Here is a 20,332-nt window from a genome sequence, read left to right as displayed (position 1 = left end):
CTTAAAAATTGAAACCAGTAGATAAGTTATATTTGAATAGTAGGTAAGTTATAGTTGAACAAAATATTTTTAGATATTATGAATGTTATTTCTCTTGAATCTAATGGTTTTCAAAGTTTCTCAAATAAAAAGTTTACTAATCCTATGACTCAAATGCTATTATCATCTTAGTTTAAACAAAACACACTCTATATCTAAGATTTAAATGTGACAAAAAAAGCTTCCTATATAGTTAGTTAATGGGAAGATGCAAGTTACCAAAAAAAAAAAAAAAAAAAAAATCCAAGAATCCAACAGAACAGCATTTCACTACTAGTTGTTTATTTAAATTAATGACAGCTTTCAAAACATGAAAGAACATTTTGTGGTGGTTACAAGCTATTTTAAATCTTTTGCCACCACATCTAAAGTACAATGAAAAAAGTGTAAACACTATAAAATAGCTTTAAGAATTAGTAAGTACTTTTAGAATTTGCTTTAAAATTTTAAATATTAAAATTACATATTTTCCTTAAAATTGTCACCTGAATATTTAAAATTCTCTTACTTGTCCTGCTTTTCTTAGTTTGTATTCTATGATTAAGTTGATAGTTCATTTTAGTAACATGAACTAAAGTTTGGTGATTGTTCTGATAACTTTTCTTTAACAGAAAGAATAAAAAAGAAAGAGAAAGGACAAATGAAAGGTATGAGAAAGACACACTTATGAGCAACAAAAATTCTGGAAGAAAACTATGTCAATACTGCTCAGAATAGTATTAAGAATTCTCTGCAGAGATAAATTTACATTAATATTGAATTATGTCTCCTAGATATTGCTTACCCAGCCATTGAATTTTCAGAAGAAGGATCACTTATGGATGACTCTTCAGATTTTATGCTGGTTTTCTTTGTAGAGAGATCTAACACTCCATCCCCTATAATTTTTGCAAGAGAAAAAACTTTATATTTGTAATAGGTAAGCCTTACAATTTAACATTTCAAATTTTGCTGATCCACCAATTCATGACCTAAAAATTAATACATATATTTTAATATATGGCCATTTCCTAATCATCTTAAACAGTTTCAGCAACAGGATATGAGTGGGAAATTACTAAAAAAGAAAAAGGAACAGAAGAGGAGCTAGTACTGATTGCCAGATGACATAAAGAAACTATGTGATATAAAATCTGTTTTACAACAGCTTTTTTTTTTAAAGATTTATTTATTTGAATGGCAGAGGGGGAGAGAGAGAGAATGGGAGAGAGAAAGGAAGAAACAGAGATACAGAGAGATCTTCCACCCACTGTTTCACTCCCAAATATCTGCAAATGCAACAGCCAGGACTGGACCGTGCCAAAGCCAGGGGCCTGGAACTCCATTTGGGTCTCCCACATAGGTGGCAGGAGACCAAGTACTTAGGCCATCATCTGCTGCCTTCCCAGGCACAATAGCAGGAAACTGGATCAGAAGTAGAATAGGTCAAGACTCAAACCAGCAGTGTTATGGATGTCTGTGTCATAAGCAGCAGATTAACCCATATAGCTACAAGCCACAACATTGGTCCCAGCCCTGTAACATCAACTCCCGGTCCCCTCTCCCATCATTCTGTAGTGAATAATCATAGGGTTGCTAACCCATGACTGTTTTTCATTCAAGGCAGCAGCCCAGATAATATATTGGGAAGGTAGGAATGATATTAGTATTATAAACCAGAAAGAACAGAAAATGTGATGATGAGTAAGAGAACTGAATAATTAATACTTAATAGGACTAGTAATATGTGGCACATACACCATGGGAAGACTGTGACTCTATGTACAATGAATAACTTTCCTGGAACTTACAGTATAAAATTTTACTATTTTAAATGATAGAAATGTACAAAAGTTGAATCATTGTCTATGTAATATATTGTGATTCTATCTATGATTGGATGACATAACAATACTAACTTTAGAAAAAATAACCTGCTTTAAAACAACTGCCTAAGTATTATTAAAATGAAGTTACTGGGGCTGGCGCTGTGGCACAGTGGGTTAATGCCCTGGCCTGAAACACCAGCATCCCATACAGGTGCCGGTTCAAGACCCGGCTGCTCCACTTCCGATCCAGTTCTCTGCTATGGCCTAAGAAAGCTGTGGAAGATGGCCCAAGTCCTTGGGCCCCTGCACCCGTGTGGGAAACCCAGAAGAAGCTCCTGGCACCTGGCTTCAGATTGGCACAGCTCTGGCCGCTGCGGCCAATTGAGGAGTGAACCATCAGATGGAAGACCTCTCTCTCTGCCTCTCCTCTATGTAACTCTGACTTTCAAATAAATAAATAAATCTTTAAAAAAAATGAAGTTACATCCATGACTATTAGAGTATGGAACATACTCTAATAAAAATAAGCTATAGATTTAAAATCCAAAAATGAATAATACTAGAATTTATGTCTTTATTGTTAGTTGAAAAATGAAAATTTTAGAGTATAAGAAAGGAATTATTGTAAGAAAATAGTTATTTAGAAATATAATGAAAATCAACTGGGTGTTAATGTCACCACACTAAAGTATTCATGGAGAAACAGATGAAAAAACAAAATAGAATACCCTACCCATAATCTCCATAGAATTCAATAATTTACTAGTGCTTCATATGTACAAAGCACTGTTCCAAGAATTAAGTGCAGTAAACAAAAATGCCAAAGTACCTATTCTCAGGGTGTTCAAGATTCTAGTGAGACTAATTCATAAACCACAGCCACCACCTACACCAATTATGACAGTACTACTGCAGAATGTAACATAGAGGCAGCTGAAGGAATAATGAGGGTAGGGCTGAGGAGGCTACTGTTTCATAAGATGTTCTTCAGTGTAGATCTCTCGATTTGAACAGGGTCTAAACAAGGTAAGGTCACCAACCAGGTATATGGAAGAGCTGCTAAAAAGAATAATTTGCCCAGAGGCTGTGATACAGAATCCTGTCTGGAATAAAAAGAGGCCAGAGGGTCTGGAGTGGAGTTACCAGGATGAGTGAGATAGGTTCAGATAATGTTGTAGGAAAAAGTCACATGGGCCATTTGGGCCATGATAAGAACAGTGTATTTTATTTTGAGAGACAGGAAACTAGTAGAAGATTCAGAGCAGAAGACTGACATGATTTTAACTTAGTTTTTAAAAGATCAGTTGGCTGTGGGGAGAATGAACTGAAGAAGACAGGAGCAAAGCAAGTGAACCTGTGTGAAAGTGCTACGCTATTTCTCATCTCTGAACGTGCATACTTTCAGTAGGTTTCCTTTGCCTAAAAGACTCCTACTTATCTTAAACTTCTGCCTTCAAACTCATCCTAATTCTTACCAAATTTTACTCATCATTCAATTTTTTTGGGACATAACTTGTACTTGATTGATAGTCATTCTTCCAGGTTCCTAAACTTGAAAACTTACCTATATTATTTAGCATTTAACAAGCTGTGTTCTACTTGATTATATAGTTATCAGTGTCAGGCACACTATGAACTATATGAAGCCAGTGCTCATGTCTATTCTATACACCAATACATTCCTACTGCCCAAAATAGTGGCTAGTATACAATATGTGACAAATAAATATTTCTCCAAGGGATTTTTGAAGAACTGAGATAAATTCAGTGTTGCTAGAGGTTAGACATTATAGAGTGAAAGGATAAAGGAGAGACTGGAGAGGCAAAGTACCTGGCAACATGGTGCCTTAAAAGTTGTTAATGGAAGTATTCCCCCCAGGTTATTTACATAGCCTAACTTTATGTTTAGTCTCTAACTCATCTGCATCCTCCTACTTCTATTTAAGCACCTGTAGTTCCTCAAACATGCTATGTGGTGTCCTGTCTCTCAAATGGCAGGACATTGCTCCTTGTACCTAGAGGGCTCTTTCTACCTATTCAGCTTGGCAACTTGCAGATCTCCCAGGGAGAAACTGCTTACTGTCTCCCTGTATCAAGAGCATCCTGTATCACTTATGACACTATCATGTTATTACTAATCTACATATTTTCTTCCCATGAGTTTGAATTCCTCAATGTCAGGAATCTTGAGGTATTTGAGTTCATTAAACATTATTCAGGAGTAGAATCTACTAACACAAGAAATAAATGTCTTAATTTACTTCCCTTCTAGAACATTAATTTTTTTTATTTCAAGAAATTATGAGATGATCTTCAAGAAAATACTGCCTAACCTATATTCAAGTTTAGCTCTGTACGAATTTTGATTTTTGATTTTTCAGGTTTTATATACAGTTTATAGCACACAAAACATAGGTTCTGTGTCTATTATTAAAGTCTCAGAATGAATTAATGAAATTTCCCCAATTCTAGTCTCCTCTAGACTTGATATTCTCAATTTAAAATTATTTATTCCACAAAAAGGAAGAAAAAGAGGTACAGAAAGGCTCTTCTTTCTCTCCTTTACATGAACTATGTAAACTAGGCTCTACTTCGCCATAGCTTGTGGCCATAAAATTTCCTCTCACTTTTGTAGCTCTATTATTCACAGCCCTTGTTATAGCTAATTTTAGACAGTATGAGCTGGTCATAAACCCTATACATAAGTAAGTGATTCACCCAAATCAAGTGTATACTTCTGTTTTCTTTTTAGGAAGTCCAAATAATGACTCTGTTGGGAAACATCTTTTTTTTGTCAGAGCCCCTATATCTAGGTTGCCTACTTAAAGGTATATTTCAAAAAGTATTTGATTAAACTAAAATCACATATTATGGTCTCTATCTACTGGAAAAGGTAGTCCCTTCAACATATTTCTGTCTCATCAAATTAAAATTGCTTATAAATTAACATTTACAAAGTAAATATAAAATATGAGTTCATTAATATGTAAATAAAATGGTTCTAATATGCATTAAGGATTTCTAGGATCGTTTCTTGGCCTTTTGGCTAAGATCAAATGTGTAGGATTTCTAGGAAACTGGTAGTTATCTATAGAAAATATCACATATTTTAGCAGTATTATCACCTACGTTAAAGTATTTAGTGGATATATGACTCCTTTTGCTATCACAAAGGCTGTGGATAAAAAGAAAATTTCAAAAGGAGTTAGCTCTAGATTTTTTTGAATTAGAAAAGCAGAAACAGAGGCCTGTGTTGTGGCACAATAGGTTGAGCTATCATTTACGATTCTGGCATCCCATATCAGAGTGTGTTTTTGAGTCTCAGCTGCTCCATTTCTGATGCAGTTTCCATGTCCTGGAAAAGCAGTAGATGATGGATGGCCCAAGGATTCAGGCTTCTGCCACTCACATGGGAGACCCAGATGGAGTTCCGGGCTCCCAGCTTTGGCCTGGCCTAACCCTGGCAGTGGTGGCCACTTAGTGAAAATGCAAATGGAAGAGCTCTTTCTCTATGTCTCTCCTGCTTTCTATCATTCTGCCTTTCAAACAAAAAATCTTGAAAGAACTGAAACAATAAAGGAATGAGGGGAGAGAGCTTGAGAAGAATGATGGAGAAAAAAAAATCAGGAATGAGGGGAAGCGTATTTTCTTGTTCCTACAGATGGCTTATCTCTAGCTAAATGGCGATCATATCAATCTATCATTCTCACTCATAAGTACATTATTTTGTGTGTGCTATATTACCAAGGTAGTAATAATTAACTCAGTGGGTAAAAACTAAACACTTCTTATGCTGTTATAGGATGATATAAACTAAGTAGAAGGAGGGAGATAATTCATTTTCACCTATCTTATTGCAATTTATTTCCTGGTAGGTATCTGAGTAGTTTTGTTTTTCCTGTTAGAAACAATGCTGACATGAACATTTTTCTAGACGCTTTCTTGTGCTCATGTACAAAAATTTCTCTAAGATGTATACCTAGAAATTAAAGTACTAAACAGTAAGCATTTACATTTTCAAGTTTAGTAGATATTAACAAAGTTGTTTTCCACATCCTTGACAACACTTGATATTGCTGAGATTTTAATTTTTGATGAGTAAGAAAAGCTAACAGCAGGACTAAATGAACAAAAGAGTGTCAATTAGGTAAAACTTGAAAACGCACAGAACTATTTTGTTTACAGATGCATAAGTAGGTAGTATCAGTGGTTGCTTCCAAGGATTAAAAAAAGAATTTTTTTATTCTATTTGTAGAATTCTTTAAGAGATAACGAATCATAAACTAATATGATCAAATAACACATTAATCTGGCAACCATTAATTAATAAGTACTCTGGTAACAGGCATATTTTTATGTTATATTTTCCAAATATTTGACAATTTTCCTAAAATTATGCACATTATTTTCATTTGCTGGTTGTAACATCACAATTTCTCTGAACAAACACAAGTGCAAAATGTACAAAATTAAAGTTAGGCCAACATAATCTTTCAGCATCATCTAGTAATTTGTATAGTACCAATAGAAATCAAGTTAAAAATAGATTGATCTTTGAAAAATTAAAAGAAACCATGACTAAATTCGACAGTTTCTTGGGCCCGGTGCTGTGGCACACTAGGTTAATCCTCTGCCTGAGGCGCCGGCATCCCATATGGGCAACGGTTCTAGTCCTGGCTGCTCCACTTCCAGTCCAGCTCTCTGCTGTGGCCTGGGAAAGCAGAAGATGACCCAAGTCCTTGGGCCCCCGCACCCACGTGTGAGACCTGGAAAAAGCACCTGGTCCCTGGCTTTGGATCGACACAGCTCCGGCCATTGCAGCCATCTAGGGAATGAACCAGCAGAAGGAAGACCTCTCTCTCTGTCTCTCCCTGTCTGTAACTCTCCCAAATAAAATAAATAAAATCTTTAAAAAAAATTGGACAATTTCTTGAGTACTAATACTTTATTAGGTAAAATTTTTTTTAAAGATTTTATTTATTTGAAAGAGTTACAGAGAGAAATAGAGACAGATAGGTCTTCCATCTGCTGGTTCACTCCCCAGATGGCCGCCAACGTCCAGAGCTGTGCCCATCCGAACGTAAGAACCAGGAGCTTCTGGGTCTCCCACATGGGTGCAGAGGCCTAAGGATTTGGACCATTTTCTAATGCTTTCTCAGGCCATAGCAGAGAGCTGGATTGGAAGTGGAGCAGTCAGGACTCAAACCTGCGCCCATACAGGATGCTGGTGCTTCAGGCCAGGGCTTTAACCTGCTATGCCACAATACCAGGCTTTAAGTTTTTTAAAAATTGATTTTAGGGCTGACATGATGGCAGAGCAGTAAAGCCATGGCCTGCAACACTGGCATCACATGTGGATACCAGCTCGTGTCCCACCTGCTCTACTTCCAATCCAGGTCCCTATTAATGGTCTGGGAAAAGCAGTGGAAAACAGCCTAAGGATGAGACTCCCGACTTTGGCCAATTGTGTCCATCTGGGGAGTAAACCAGCAAATGGAAGATCTGTTTCTCCTCTTCTCACTTTCAAGTAAATAAATAAATGCTTTAAAAAACTGATTTCAATTTTTCATTTACAGTTGTCATCTCTTTTGTACCTTCATGTAAATTTCTGATAAAAAAAACCTATTTAAAGAAGATAATTGGAATCCTCAAAAAACAAAATTGTTTTCTATTAATTTCAGGATACCATTCTTTTTTTAATCTCTTATCTGGTCTTTGCCCATTTTTTAAAGTTTTACTTTGTACTCTAGTTGCCTGGTTAACTTTTATAAAGCCTCTAGCATCATTCCTTCAAAGAAACTTTTCAAATCACTGCATAGCTTTCTTTCATTTTCTTACAGCACCCTATATATTCATCTACAATATATTTATAGCATATTATTAAAGTTAACTCCTTATTAACACTATTGGGTCTCCAGCTATTATTTTATTTATTTATTTATTTTTTGCCAGGCAGAGTTAGATAGTGAGAGAGACAAAGAGAGAGTTATAGACAGTGAGAGAGAAACAGACAGAAAGGTCTTCCTTCTGAAGGTTCACTCCCCTAATGGCTGCTATGGCTGGTGCTGAGCTGATCCGAAGCCAGGAGCCAGGTACTTCCTCCCTGTCTCCCATGTGGGTGCAGGGACCCAAGCACTTGGGCCATCCTCTACTGCTCTCCTGGGCCACAAGAGAGCTGGCTTGGAAGAGGAGCAACCAGGACTAGTACCTGGCGCCCCAACGGGGACTAGAACCTGGGGTGCCAATGCCACACGTGGAGGATTAGCCAAGTGAGCCATGGCACTGGCCGGTCTCCAGCTATTATACAAATCAAATCAGTCCATACTTGAGTATGACTGTGAGTCAGAAGATCTTTAAAATCACTTTATATATAAATAATATTAAATATATTAACATCAGTAAGATTCTGCATATGAAGGCAACTCAATATTAAGAGAAGAAAATGTCACAAAAATTTCATGTTGTCTAGACAAGGGGAAAATAAGTCAAATTCCATAAAATTCTAAAATTTTTATTCTAAAATAATCACTAGCATTAAAACTTTTCTTGTAATCAGTGCTCAACATTTAATATTGTTTGATGCAAGCCTATGTTAACAGTATTAAATACCTCAATGCTCTTTCTAGCTTACCTCTCTGACCACTTTAAATCTATTCCCTTAAATGGATATTCTTGTCTTTCTTTCAGCCACTCAACATATTATTTCAGTCAGCCTTTTGCTCTTTGTAGTTTTTTGTTAACATACTCTCCAGAATTTTCTTATGGTTTCAATTATTACTCACATTCAATTGATTGCTAGAAAATATTAGTGCTTACACAAAATTTAGTGTATATAAACTATTTTTCTATAGTGTGCTACCCAAGATGTTAATTAACTTGCCGAGGTCACAGTGTAAGTAGAGAAAATAGCATTCAAACTCAGGTAGTTACATCCTAGAATATGCAGTTGTAAATATAGTCTCAATTCCTTGAAATAGGATTACTAAATGATAGGATAAATGCATACATTATTTTCTTCCATAGGACCACAATGGTTTGTATTCACATTAGTAATGCATGAGAATGCCTGTTTCTTAAAAGCCTCAATACACAGGATTGCTAAACTTTAATTCTTTTCAATCTCATAGGATGAACCACATGAATGTGGTTCAGTGTAATTTCTTTTTTTTTTTTTTTAAGATTTTATTTATTTATTTGACAGGTAGAGTTACAGACAGCGAGAGAGAGACAGAGACAAAGGTCTTCCTTCCCTTGGTTCACCCCCAAATGGCCGCCACAGCAGGTGCTGTGCCGATCCTAAGCCAGGAGCCAGGTGCCCCCTCCTGGTCTCTCACGTGGGTGCAGGCGCCCAAGCACCTGGGCCATCCTCCACTGCACTCCCGGGACACAGCAGAGAGCTAGACAGGAAGAGGAGCAGCTGAGACTAGCACCAGCGCCCATATGGGATGTCAGCGCCGCAGGCAGAGGATTAACCAAGTGAGCCACGGTGCCAGGCCCCTCAGTGTAATTTCTATTTTTAAGAGCTCTGAAAATTTCTTCTGTGAATGGACAGTATAATTATACTCACTTTTCTGTCAGGTTGTTGATCTACTTTTCAATTTTCTGAAGCTCTTCATGTATTAGGTTGTTAGTCTTATTAAATAATACAAATTGCAGATATTTCCTCATAGACTGCCACTATTTTGATTAATCTAGTGGTTCTGCATTATGCATACATTTATTTATCATTCTCTTATTGTGAAGGTAATATTCTAGCCAAGATAAAAGGAATGAAAAAAGACCCCCACAATATGAATAGCTGAAGACAAAGTGACTCAGGTCAAAAGACTGGGAAGAGTGAAGGTCCTGAAATGGAATGAGTTGGCAAGTGTGAGAAATAAACTGATAGTGTGACTTGTACCAAGTAAGCCAGGAAGAGAGGGAAAGGAATAAATCCAGAGCAGCAGGCCAGAATAAGATCTTGGTAGAGCCTGATAAGTCAAGCAAAGGATTTATTATTAAGGTAATAGAAAACAGAAAAATTTTAAATATAGAATATGAGCTTTACTTTCATGCATGAGAATACCATTTTGGCATACTGACAACTTCTAGGTTATATTAAAATAGATATTATGAAAGTTATCTCTTTGGGAAAAGAATATTTAGAGAAATTAAAAGGAAATAAGAAAATAAGAAAACAAACAAACAAAAACAACGAACTGTCACTTGCAACCCATGAGGCCAAATTTTATTAAACGAATTTTTGGAAAAAATTCTATGGCTACAAAGATAATTTTTTTTCCTTTAAGACAAATTTTTATTAAATTTTATTTATTATTTCTTTTATTATTCTTACTTATTTGAGAGAACAACAGATAGTAGGAGAAAGAGCTCTATCCAGTGGTTCACCCTTCAAATGCCTACAATGTGGCTGGTCCAGTGCCGAATCTGGGAGTTGGGAACACAATCCAGGTTTCCCATGTGAATGGCTTAGACCTAAAGTACTTGATTCATGACCACTGCCTCAGAGAGTCCACAGAGGTAGGAAGCTGGAATCAAAGTTAGAGCTGGGAATTAAACCCAGGTTCAGTGAAATGAGACTTGGTTGTTCTAACCAGCATCTTAACTGGCAAGCCAAATGCCTTTTCCATGAAAATGAATCTCTTTCTTATTTTTACTTGTTTCGTACACCTAATTAAGATAGTCAGGTGAATGTTTTACAAGGTAATATTTAAGGAATTTTAAAATTTAAAGTAAATGGAGTTTTGTTATGACATTCTTTACAAAACAGAAAAAAATCAGCTTTTATATACTGTAACAAATATATTTCTTGACATTCTATAATCAGATTTCATGGGAAAAGTTTAGAATATTTTCTTGATTTTTAAGTGACTTAGACAATCTTCATGCAGTTCCACTAACATATCTGATTCATTGCTGCCTTTTCTTTCTAAATTTTTAAATATTTTGTTTGATATTTATTCTGCATGAAATTCTCTGTCCCCCTACTTTCCTATGGAGGATATCTTCTCATTATTCAAGTCAAGGCTTAAATTCACTTCCTGAAGACCTTTCCTAAGATAATTTCTTACAGTTACTCTTGATTGTTTCGTAAAACTAGAGACATGTTGGCCGGCGCCGCGGCTCACTAGGCTAATCCTCTGCCTTGCGGCGCCGGCACACTGGGTTCTAGTCCTGGTCGGGGCGCCGGATTCTGTCCCGGTTGCCCCTCTTCCAGGCCAGCTCTCTGCTGTGGCCAAGGAGTGCAGTGGAAGATGGCCCAAGTGCTTGGGCCCTGCACCCCATGGGAGACCAGGAGAAGCACCTGGCTCCTGCCATCGGATCAGCGCGGTGCGCCGGCCGCAGAGTGCCAGCCGCAGCGGCCGTTGGAGGGTGAACCTACGGCAAAGGAAGACCTTTCTCTTTGTCTCTCTCTCTCTCACTGTCCACTCTGCCTGTCAAAAAAAAAAAAAAAAAAAAACCCACAAAAACAAACAAACAAAAAAACCTAGAGACCTGTTCACAAGTGTATTTGAAAAAAGTAATGAATAAGTTCTGGAAATGAAAAATACAGTAACAATTTAGAAATTCAAGATACAAGTTAAACAGTGAATACAAATCTGGAGAGAATTGGTGAATTCGGAATTGTTTCTGAATAAACTAATGAGGATATTACACAAAGAGGCAGAAAATATGAAAGGGGCAATAAGAGATAAGGAGGACAGCATAAGATGATCCAGAATATACCTAACTAGATTTTGACAAAAACATAAAGTGAGAGTCACAATAATTGAAAAGATTATGGTTAAAAATCTTCCTCACTTTTAGGAACCTTATGATTCCCAACCAGAATAAATAAAAGAAATCCACTCCCAATCACATCCAAGACAACCTACAGAATACCATAAATAAAACAGAGACAGAAAGAGACAGACCCTAGAATGTGAAGATTACCTAGAAAAGAAAGACTATTAGTTGAGTAGTTCCAGAAACAAAGGTAGCTACTGTCATACTAGGAGTTCTTCGGAAAAAAACAAACAAACAAACAAACAAAAAAAACAAACCTGTCACCTAAGACTTGTGTAATCAGAAAAATGAACAAAGGTAAAATGTACCTTTTAAGAACGCAGGTTTAAAAAAAAAAAAGAAAAATACCTTGAGAGTTTACTACCAATAGACCCTTAGTAAAGGAATTTCAGATCTCAAAAGAAAATCAGATTAAAAAAAGTGATAAACAAAGGAAAAGATAATCAAGTATGTAATTTTACACAAAAATTGATGGCATATTCATAAAACAAGTAATTATGTTTCAGTTGTGATATTCATATAAAGAGGACTACAGTACAGATAAAATGCCTGAAGTATGGGGGAAGATTACTATTAAAATGTTCTAAGTTTCTTACATTAACTGTTGACCATACTTTAAAAAATTTGTGAGATAACTTGGAATAGCAATAAATTACATAATTTCAAAATAAGGAAAGGAAAAATTAAATGAAGGGGGAAAATGCAATCCAAAGGAGTACGAAGAAAAAAGAAGACAGACATGGGACAAATAGATGACTGAAATGAATTACTACAAGGAAGACAAGTGTTAAAAATCATAGCATATGGGAAAATATAATAAGAAATCTAGGGCCTGGTGCTGTGGAATAGTGGGTAAAGCCATCACCTGCAGTGCCAGCATCCCATATGGGTGCTGGTTTAAGTCCCGGCTGCTCCACTTCCAATCCAATTCTCTCCTATGTCCTGGGAAAGCAGTGGAAGATGGCCCAAGTCCTTGGGCCCCTGCACCCACGTAGGAAACCCAGAAGAAGCTATAGGTCCTGGCTTCTGATTGGCATAGCTCCAGCTGTTGCATCCATTTGGGTAGTGAACCAGTGGATGGAAGACCTCTCTCTCTCTCTGCCTCTACCTTTCTGTAATTCTGCCTTTCAAATACAATAAACAATTTTTTTAAAAAAGAAATCTAAATTAAATATTGATGGGAATTTAATAATAATGTAGGTGTATATGTCAATATACATCTAATTTGGGAGATATGAAGGAGGTCTTCCTAAGGAAGTAATATTCAAAATAAGACCTAGAAAAAAAAGTGAACAACATATATTTAGAAAAAAATGGTTACAGTAGATGGTAGCTTCTGCATAGAGGCAATGGCATATGTCTGTGTTCTAAGGTCGAAGTGTTTATAACATTCAAGAAACTGGCCGGCGCCATGGCTTAACAGGCTAATCCTCCGCCTTGCGGCGCCAGCACACTGGATTCTAGTCCCGGTTGGGGCGCCGGATTCTATCCCGGTTGCCCCTCTTCCAGGCCAGCTCTCTGCTATGGCCCGGGAGTGCAGTGGAGGATGGTCCAAGTCCTTGGGCCCTGCACCCGCATGGGAGACCAGGAGAAGCACCTGGCTCCTGGCTTCAGATCAGCGCGATGCGCCGACCGCAGCGGCCATTGGAGGGTGAACCAACGGCAAAAAGGAAGACCTTTCTCTCTGTCTCTCTCTCACTATCCACTCTGCCTGTCCAAAAAAAACCAAACCAAAACAAAACAAAACATTCAAGAAACTGAGAAAATGTCAAAATAAAGACAAAAGAGACACAAGATGGGACGGTATAGGTGGGCAGAAGCTGGATCCTTGATTTTAAGATTTTTAGACTGTACTCTAAAGCAGGGGCAGAGAACCTTTTTGTTCTCCCATGGGACATTTGGATATTTATAACATCATTCACAGGTCATACAAAGTTATCAACTTAAAAATCAGCCTGCTATAGACTTACTGAATTTTGGGTCCCACTTGTAGATGTCTTGGTAGGGCCAGAACAAATGATTTCATGAGACTTAGATGGCCGATGGCCAGCTATTCTTACCACTGCTCTGAAGGTTAGCATTAGAAAGAAGTCCTGGAGATACAAAGATTTCTACAAATACAGTACTATTAAGTAAATACTGTCGGGGCCAGTGCTGTGGCATAGCAGGTTAAGCTGCCGTCTACAGTGCCAGCATCCCATATGGGCGCTGGTTCAAGACCTGGCTGCTCTACTTCCAATCTAGTTCTCTGCTGTGGCCTGGGAAAGCCACAGAAGATGGCCCAAGTGCTTGGGCCCCTGCACCCATGTGGGAGACCTGGAAGAAGCTCCTGGCTCTTGGCTTTGGATCAGCACAGCTCTGGCCGATGCGGTCAATTGTGGAGTGAACCAGTGGATGGAAGGCTTCTCTCTCTGCCTCTCCTTCTCTGTGTAACTCTTTCAAATCAATCAATCAATCAATCTTTTTTTTTTTTTTTTTAAAGTAAATATTGTCACAGAAGGGGAAGAAAGTACAAAACAGTGGGTACATGTTTCAGAGACTGGAGACGTCAGAGCTGTCACAGATTTTCTGCAAGTACATCAGGTCAATCAGAGGTTAAATTATCATCTAAAACCACAGAATAAAAGGATCCTATATTAGGAAACAGACTAGGAAAGTTAATCTTTTAAGCATCTTTTTCTTTATGTGGCTATTCTGGTATTCTCCTCTGACATCTGTCTTTATCTACTTTTGTCATGACTGATGTCTTGCTTGTGATTTTGTTTTGTTAGTTGAATGCTAGTTACATCAGCTGTAGATAAGGATTGACATTTCACGCTATTCACAGAAAGTTTATAGTAAGTTTTAAGTGTATAAAACTGTTATATGGATTGTGATTTCAGCATGTTAAAAACTTCAAGTTCATTAATGCAGTATGCCATATTTTCATCCCTAAGTTTTATTTCTCCTTTTCACACTTAGGTCCTATCCTACTGGAATTATTTTCTGAGTGGCATGAGGTATTTTTCCCACTCTAAATGGGTAGTCAATCACCTTGAAACCATTAAGTAGGACACCCTTCCCTATCATTTATAATAACATCTGTCTTGTACCAAGATTCCACTATTTGGAGAATTTCTGGGCTCACTAACCTGATCTACTGACTTGCATGCTGGCAAATAGCTCCTGTTTTAATTACTGCACTTACTAAGTCTGAATTTGTGTCACAGTAAGTCCCTCCCACATCTTGACTTGGTGATTCTTGGCTTTGTAAAGTCTTGCTTATAAAATTTAAGGTCAGTAAGTCATATTTAATAAATCCTGTCAGAATTTTGACTGGAATGACAATGAATTGTAAGCACATGGAGGATAAAATGCCATCTTTGTCTTTCCATTCACTTAAAGTGTAATCAGTCATTGTTGGAGTTGTCTTTTATGTACTTCATTAAGATTTTATAATGTGTTCCACAAGGTCTTAATTGGTTTATTAATTTCATTGCTAAGAGTTTTAATGGTTTTCTTGCTATTGTTGCTACTAAAAAATGTTATTTTCAAACTGGGTTTTCTAACTGGGTGGTTGAGTAAGTACCTCTCATGGCAGTTTAAAATTGGTATCACTGCATTTTTGTTCTGCTCTTTGACCTAAATCATTAGGTTATAATATTTTTGTTAGAAGTGCCCATCTATCCCTTATTTAGTATCTTTTATAATAAATGTGTCCACTTTTGTAGAATGATTATTTCCATATCTGTTAGGACAACAGTTTTTCTTTACTATAAAAAAATCATTAAAAATTTTTAAAATCCTTAATCATTCGTGTTTATCTAGTGATTATTATGTTTTTAAACTGTACTTCAGGGGCCGGTACTGTGGCGCAGCAAGTTAAGGCCCTGGCTTGAAGTGTCAGCATCCCATGTGGATGCCGGTTCGAGACCTGGCTGCTCTACTTCTGATCCAGCTCTCTACTATGGCCTCAGAAGGCAGCGGAGGATGGCCCAAGTCCTTGGGCTCCTGTGCCCACGTGGGAGTCCCCAAGGAATCTCCTGGCTCCTGGCTTCAGATCACTGCAGCTCCGTCCATTGCAGCCAGTTGTAGGGTGGACCAGCGGATGGAGGACCTCTCTTTCTCTTTGTTCTCTCTCTGTGTAACTCTTTCAAATAAATAAATAAATCTTTAAAAAAAAAAAAAAAACCTGCACTGTATTCAACTGTTGAAACTCATTTAGGATTTTCACATGCAGGTTTGAAGTTGTAATTTTCCTTTCTTTGTTTTTATTATGTAGATTATAGCAGCATTTCTCCCTATTCATTGAGATAGTCTATATAAGAATTATCTGTTGCCTTAAAGTTATAGAAGGTTACCTGGGTAACTATTTGGAATTCAGAATTTCACAAATTTTTGAGTTAGACTCTCCACAATTATCTATATTTTGTATGGTTTTTTAAAGGTTTGAATGTTTCTACAATGTATATGTGTTGGAAACTTAATCCTTAATGCAACACGTTGAGGGGTAGGACTTTACCAGATCATGAAAATAGAGTCCTCATAAATAGATTAATGCCATTAGTTTGAGAGTTGATTAGTTATCTCAGGAGTAAGTTCCTGATAAAAGGATGAGTTCAACCCTTCTCTTCTCTCTCTCTCAACCCTTCTCTTCTCTCTTATGCATGTTCTCTTGCTCTTCTGCCTTTCACCATGGGATGATGCAGTAAGATGGCTCTTACCAGACACAAATCTCTCAATCTTCTACTTCCTGGCCTTTAAAACTGTAACAAATAAGTCTCTGTTCTTTATAAATTACCTATTGTCAGGTATTCTGTTATAGCACCAAAATATGAAACAAGACATATTTTCGATTTACAGATTGTTATCAAACTGTAATAAAGTACCTCTCGAAATGAACTGCTTAAATACTAAGAAATTTTAGAGAATAATATGAAAAATACAAGAACAAATAACCACAACCAGAAAGCCAGAACTGACCCTGCTACTATTCATATAAGAAGAGCAAAATCGGGGCCGGCGCTGAGGTGTAGCAGGTAAAGCTGCTGCCTGTGGTTCTGGCACCCCACATGGTTGCTGGTTTGAGTCCCGGTTGCTCCACTTCTTTTTCTTTTATTTTTTATTTTTATTTTATTTATTTTTTTCCCACAGAGGGAAACTTGTCATTTCATGCAGTCATAAGAAACAATTTTTTATTTTTATTTTTGACAGGCAGAGTGGACAGTGAGAGAGAGAGACAGAGAGAAAGGTCTTCCTTTTGCCGTTGGTTCACCCTCCAATGGCCGCCGCAGCTGGCGCACTGCGGCCGGCGCACCCCGCTGATCCAAAGCCAGGAGCCAGGTGCTTCTCCTGGTCTCCCATGCAGGTGCAGGGCCCAAGCACTTGGGCCATCCTCCACTGCACTCCCGGGCCACAGCAGAGAGCTGGCCTGGAAGAGGGGCAACTGGGACAGAATCCGGCGCCCCGACTGGGACTAGAACCTGGTGTACCGGTGCCGCTAGGCGGAGGATTAGCCTGTTGAGCCACGGCGCCAGTTCATCGGCTGCTCCACTTCTGATCCAGCTCTCTGCAATGGCCTGGGAAAGCAGTGGAAGATGGCCCAAGTCCTTGGGCCCCTGCACCCAAGTGGGAGATCCAGAGGAGGCTCCTTGCTCCTGGCTTTGGATTGGCACAGCTCCGGTCGTTGTGGCCATCTGGGGAGTGAACCAGTGGATGGAAGACCACTCTCTCTTTCTCTCTGCCTCTCCTCTCTCTGTGTAACTGTGACTTTCAAGTAAAATAAATAAATTTTTTTTTTAAAAAGGAGCAAAATCAAGCTAAATATCTTAAGGAAAGAATATGGACTTATACTTTCTATCATTATTAATGAAATGCCACCAAAGAATATATTATATGACACTGCCAAGTAGACATCATGATTAGGACATGTAAAAATTATTTGACATGTTTACTTCAACTTCAAAAATGTTAATTTGTAGAAAGATTAGTAAATATATACAATGCATTCGTAGGTACAGATAAAAACATAGCTGCATGCTCAGACACAAAAATGCAAAGGTTGGATGCTCCAATTCTTTTTTTTTATTGTTTGGTATCTAAGTAGGCAAATTTGAGAAACTGCCAATTTATATTACAACAAGATGGTTTTATAAGAGAAAAACCTGATATCGTCACACAATGCTGAAAACAGGCAACTTTCTAAGGCTCCAAGAGAAGTCAAAATATGTAATATTTTAATTTTCTCAGAATCTGGTCTCTACCTATTTCTTTAGCTTTATCACCATTCTTCCTCTTCCTCTTTACACTATAACCCACCTTAATTGATTTCTACCTGAAGTAAGAATACTGAAATAACATGACAAAATGTCATCTAAAAATCAAAATTGTCAAGAATACTATTAACAGATTTATATTCAATATCATTATTCTTCCCAATCTGAGGGTGCTCACATATGTGTGCATGTTATCCAGTATACCATAATCATTTAAATACTTTACATCTTTTCTATATCTACCTTACCACCTAAATTCACAGAATCTAGGAACCACATTATTTACTTTTAAAATGTCATCTATTTCAGCGCTGGCATTGTGGCTAGTGGGTTAAGCTGCCATTAGCAATGCCAGCATCCTATTTGGGTGCTGGTTTGAGTCCTGGCTGCTGCACTTCTGATACAGCTCCCTGCTAATGTGCCCTGGGAAATCAGTGGAAGATGGCTGAAATGCTTGGGTACCTGCCACTCACATGAGAGAAGGAGTTCCTGGCTCCTGGCTTTGGCCAGCCCAGCCCCAGCAATTAAGGCCATTTCGGGAGTAGTTGGAAGATCTCTCCCAGCCTCTCCCTCTCTGTAACTCTTTCAATAGAAAATTAATTAATTTTTTAAAAAAGTATTATGTAGGATCTCTGTCTTTAATGTGCTGTACACTCTTATTTAATGCTATAACTAGTACTCCAACAGTATTTTTTTCATTTTGTGTTGCTATATTGGGGGCAAACTGTTGAAATCTTTACCTAATATATACTAAACTGATCTTCTGTATATAAAGAGAATTGAAAATGAATCTTGATGTGATTGGAAGGGGAGAGGGAGCGGGAAAGGGGAGGGTTGTGGGTGGGAGGGAAGTTATGGGAGAGGGGAAGAAGCCATTGTAACCCATAAGCTGTATTTTGGAAATCTGTATTCATTAAATAAAAGTTTAATAAATGAAAAAAAAAAACAAAAAACAAAAACAAAAACAAAAAGTCATTCTGGCTATTCTAAACATCTCCAATGATGAGGGAACCATGGAATCATTTCCCACCTTCCACTTTAAGAAATGCTCTATCCTTAGACATTTTCTTTCTTGTATAGATCTGAAACCTGTTTTTCTCTAACTTCTAGCTAGAGATCATAATTTACTCATTGGCTTATTTAGAGACAGCTCAGCTCTACTTCAATGTAATAACTATACAAATATTCACAGTTCACTATCATATTACTTATAAGTCTTCTCTTTTGTGGTGTAAGGAACAAAAGGTAGAAAGTATGGACAGATTAGTGTTTCAGTATATTTTATGAGTTTGCTGCTTTACATGTATTTTTGAATGTTTACGTATTTATTTCACTTGAAAGGCACAGTGACAGGGAGAGAGAGACTGATTTTCCATCTGCTAGTTCACTTCCCAAATGCCTACAACAGCCAGGGATGGACCAGATCAAAGCCAATAAACTGGAACTCCAGCAAGGTCTTCCAAGTGGTTAGCAGAGACCCAAGCACTTGAGTCATCACTGCTTTGCCTCCTAGAATGCATTAGCAGAAGCTGGACTGGAAGTGGAGGAGCCAGGACTTGAACCAGTACTCCAATACAGGATGCACGCGGCCCAAGCACAGTTTAACTTGCAGTACGACACCAGCCAGTACTTTATATTTAATTCTCATGTTGTTCCAACACGTTCATTATTACTATGTTCAAACTGCAACTGAGGAAATTAAGGTTCTGAAAGGTAAAGTGACTTGTTCATATAACTTAAGAAGCAGTATCTGAACTATAAATCTGTCATATACCAAAGCCTATGTTAGTCTCTTTCAAACTTTAAACTGCCCCAAAGTAGACATAAAAGGGAGTACACAAAGCATGAAAAAATAAAAATATTTCTAAAAACATTCTTTCCCATTTCCAGAAAGCTATGTAATAATAAGTTTTTCCCTTAAGTCTTATATTATAGTATCTTTCACATTTTTTGTCGTATAACTTAATTACCATCTTAATATTTCCACATAAACTCATGCAACACAAAATTAGGTAACAAAAACAGGAATTTTCCTCTTTATTTCAGTCCCTCTCAATTTTAATCTATCTTACACACTTAAAAGATTAAAAAATAGATTAATCAGTGTGTAAGGAAAATAAAGTTCTAAACTAATTACATTACCTTTTGGGATCAAATTTAAAGTTGGCTTTTTTATGGCTTTGAGGACTGACAATACTATTCCCTTTCTTTTTTTTTTAGACAGGCAGAGTGGACAGTGAGAAAGAGAGAAAGGTCTTCCTTTTGCCGTTGGTTCACCCTCCAATGGCCACCGCAGCTGGCGCACTGTGGCCGCCGCACCGCGCTGATCTAAAGCCAGGAGCCAGGTGCTTCCTCCTGGTCTCCCATGTGGGTGCAGGGCCCAAGCACTTGGGCCATCCTCCACTGCACTCCCGGGCCATAGCAGAGAGCTGGATTGGAAGAGGG

At 37.7% G+C, this 20,332-nt stretch overlaps 1 protein-coding gene across 11 annotated transcripts in view; it reads right to left on the bottom strand.

Annotated features, from left to right (window-relative positions):
- Nucleotides 1–20,332, bottom strand: part of LCORL (ligand dependent nuclear receptor corepressor like) — a 228,293-nt gene that overhangs the window by 38,157 nt on the left and 169,804 nt on the right. For 9 of the 11 annotated variants that reach the window (XM_062213070.1, XM_062213069.1, XM_062213071.1 and 6 more), the window contains one exon: nt 824–917. The exons of the other annotated variants lie outside the window; for them this stretch is intronic. In XM_062213070.1, coding sequence (XP_062069054.1) covers nt 824–917 — 94 coding nt within the window. The remainder of the gene's footprint in view (nt 1–823; nt 918–20,332) is intronic. 11 annotated transcript variants of the gene reach the window in all.

Source organism: Lepus europaeus, chromosome 16, assembly GCF_033115175.1.
Source record: "Lepus europaeus isolate LE1 chromosome 16, mLepTim1.pri, whole genome shotgun sequence".
Lineage (NCBI taxonomy): Eukaryota > Metazoa > Chordata > Mammalia > Lagomorpha > Leporidae > Lepus > Lepus europaeus.
This window is presented reverse-complemented; position numbering and strand designations above follow the sequence as displayed.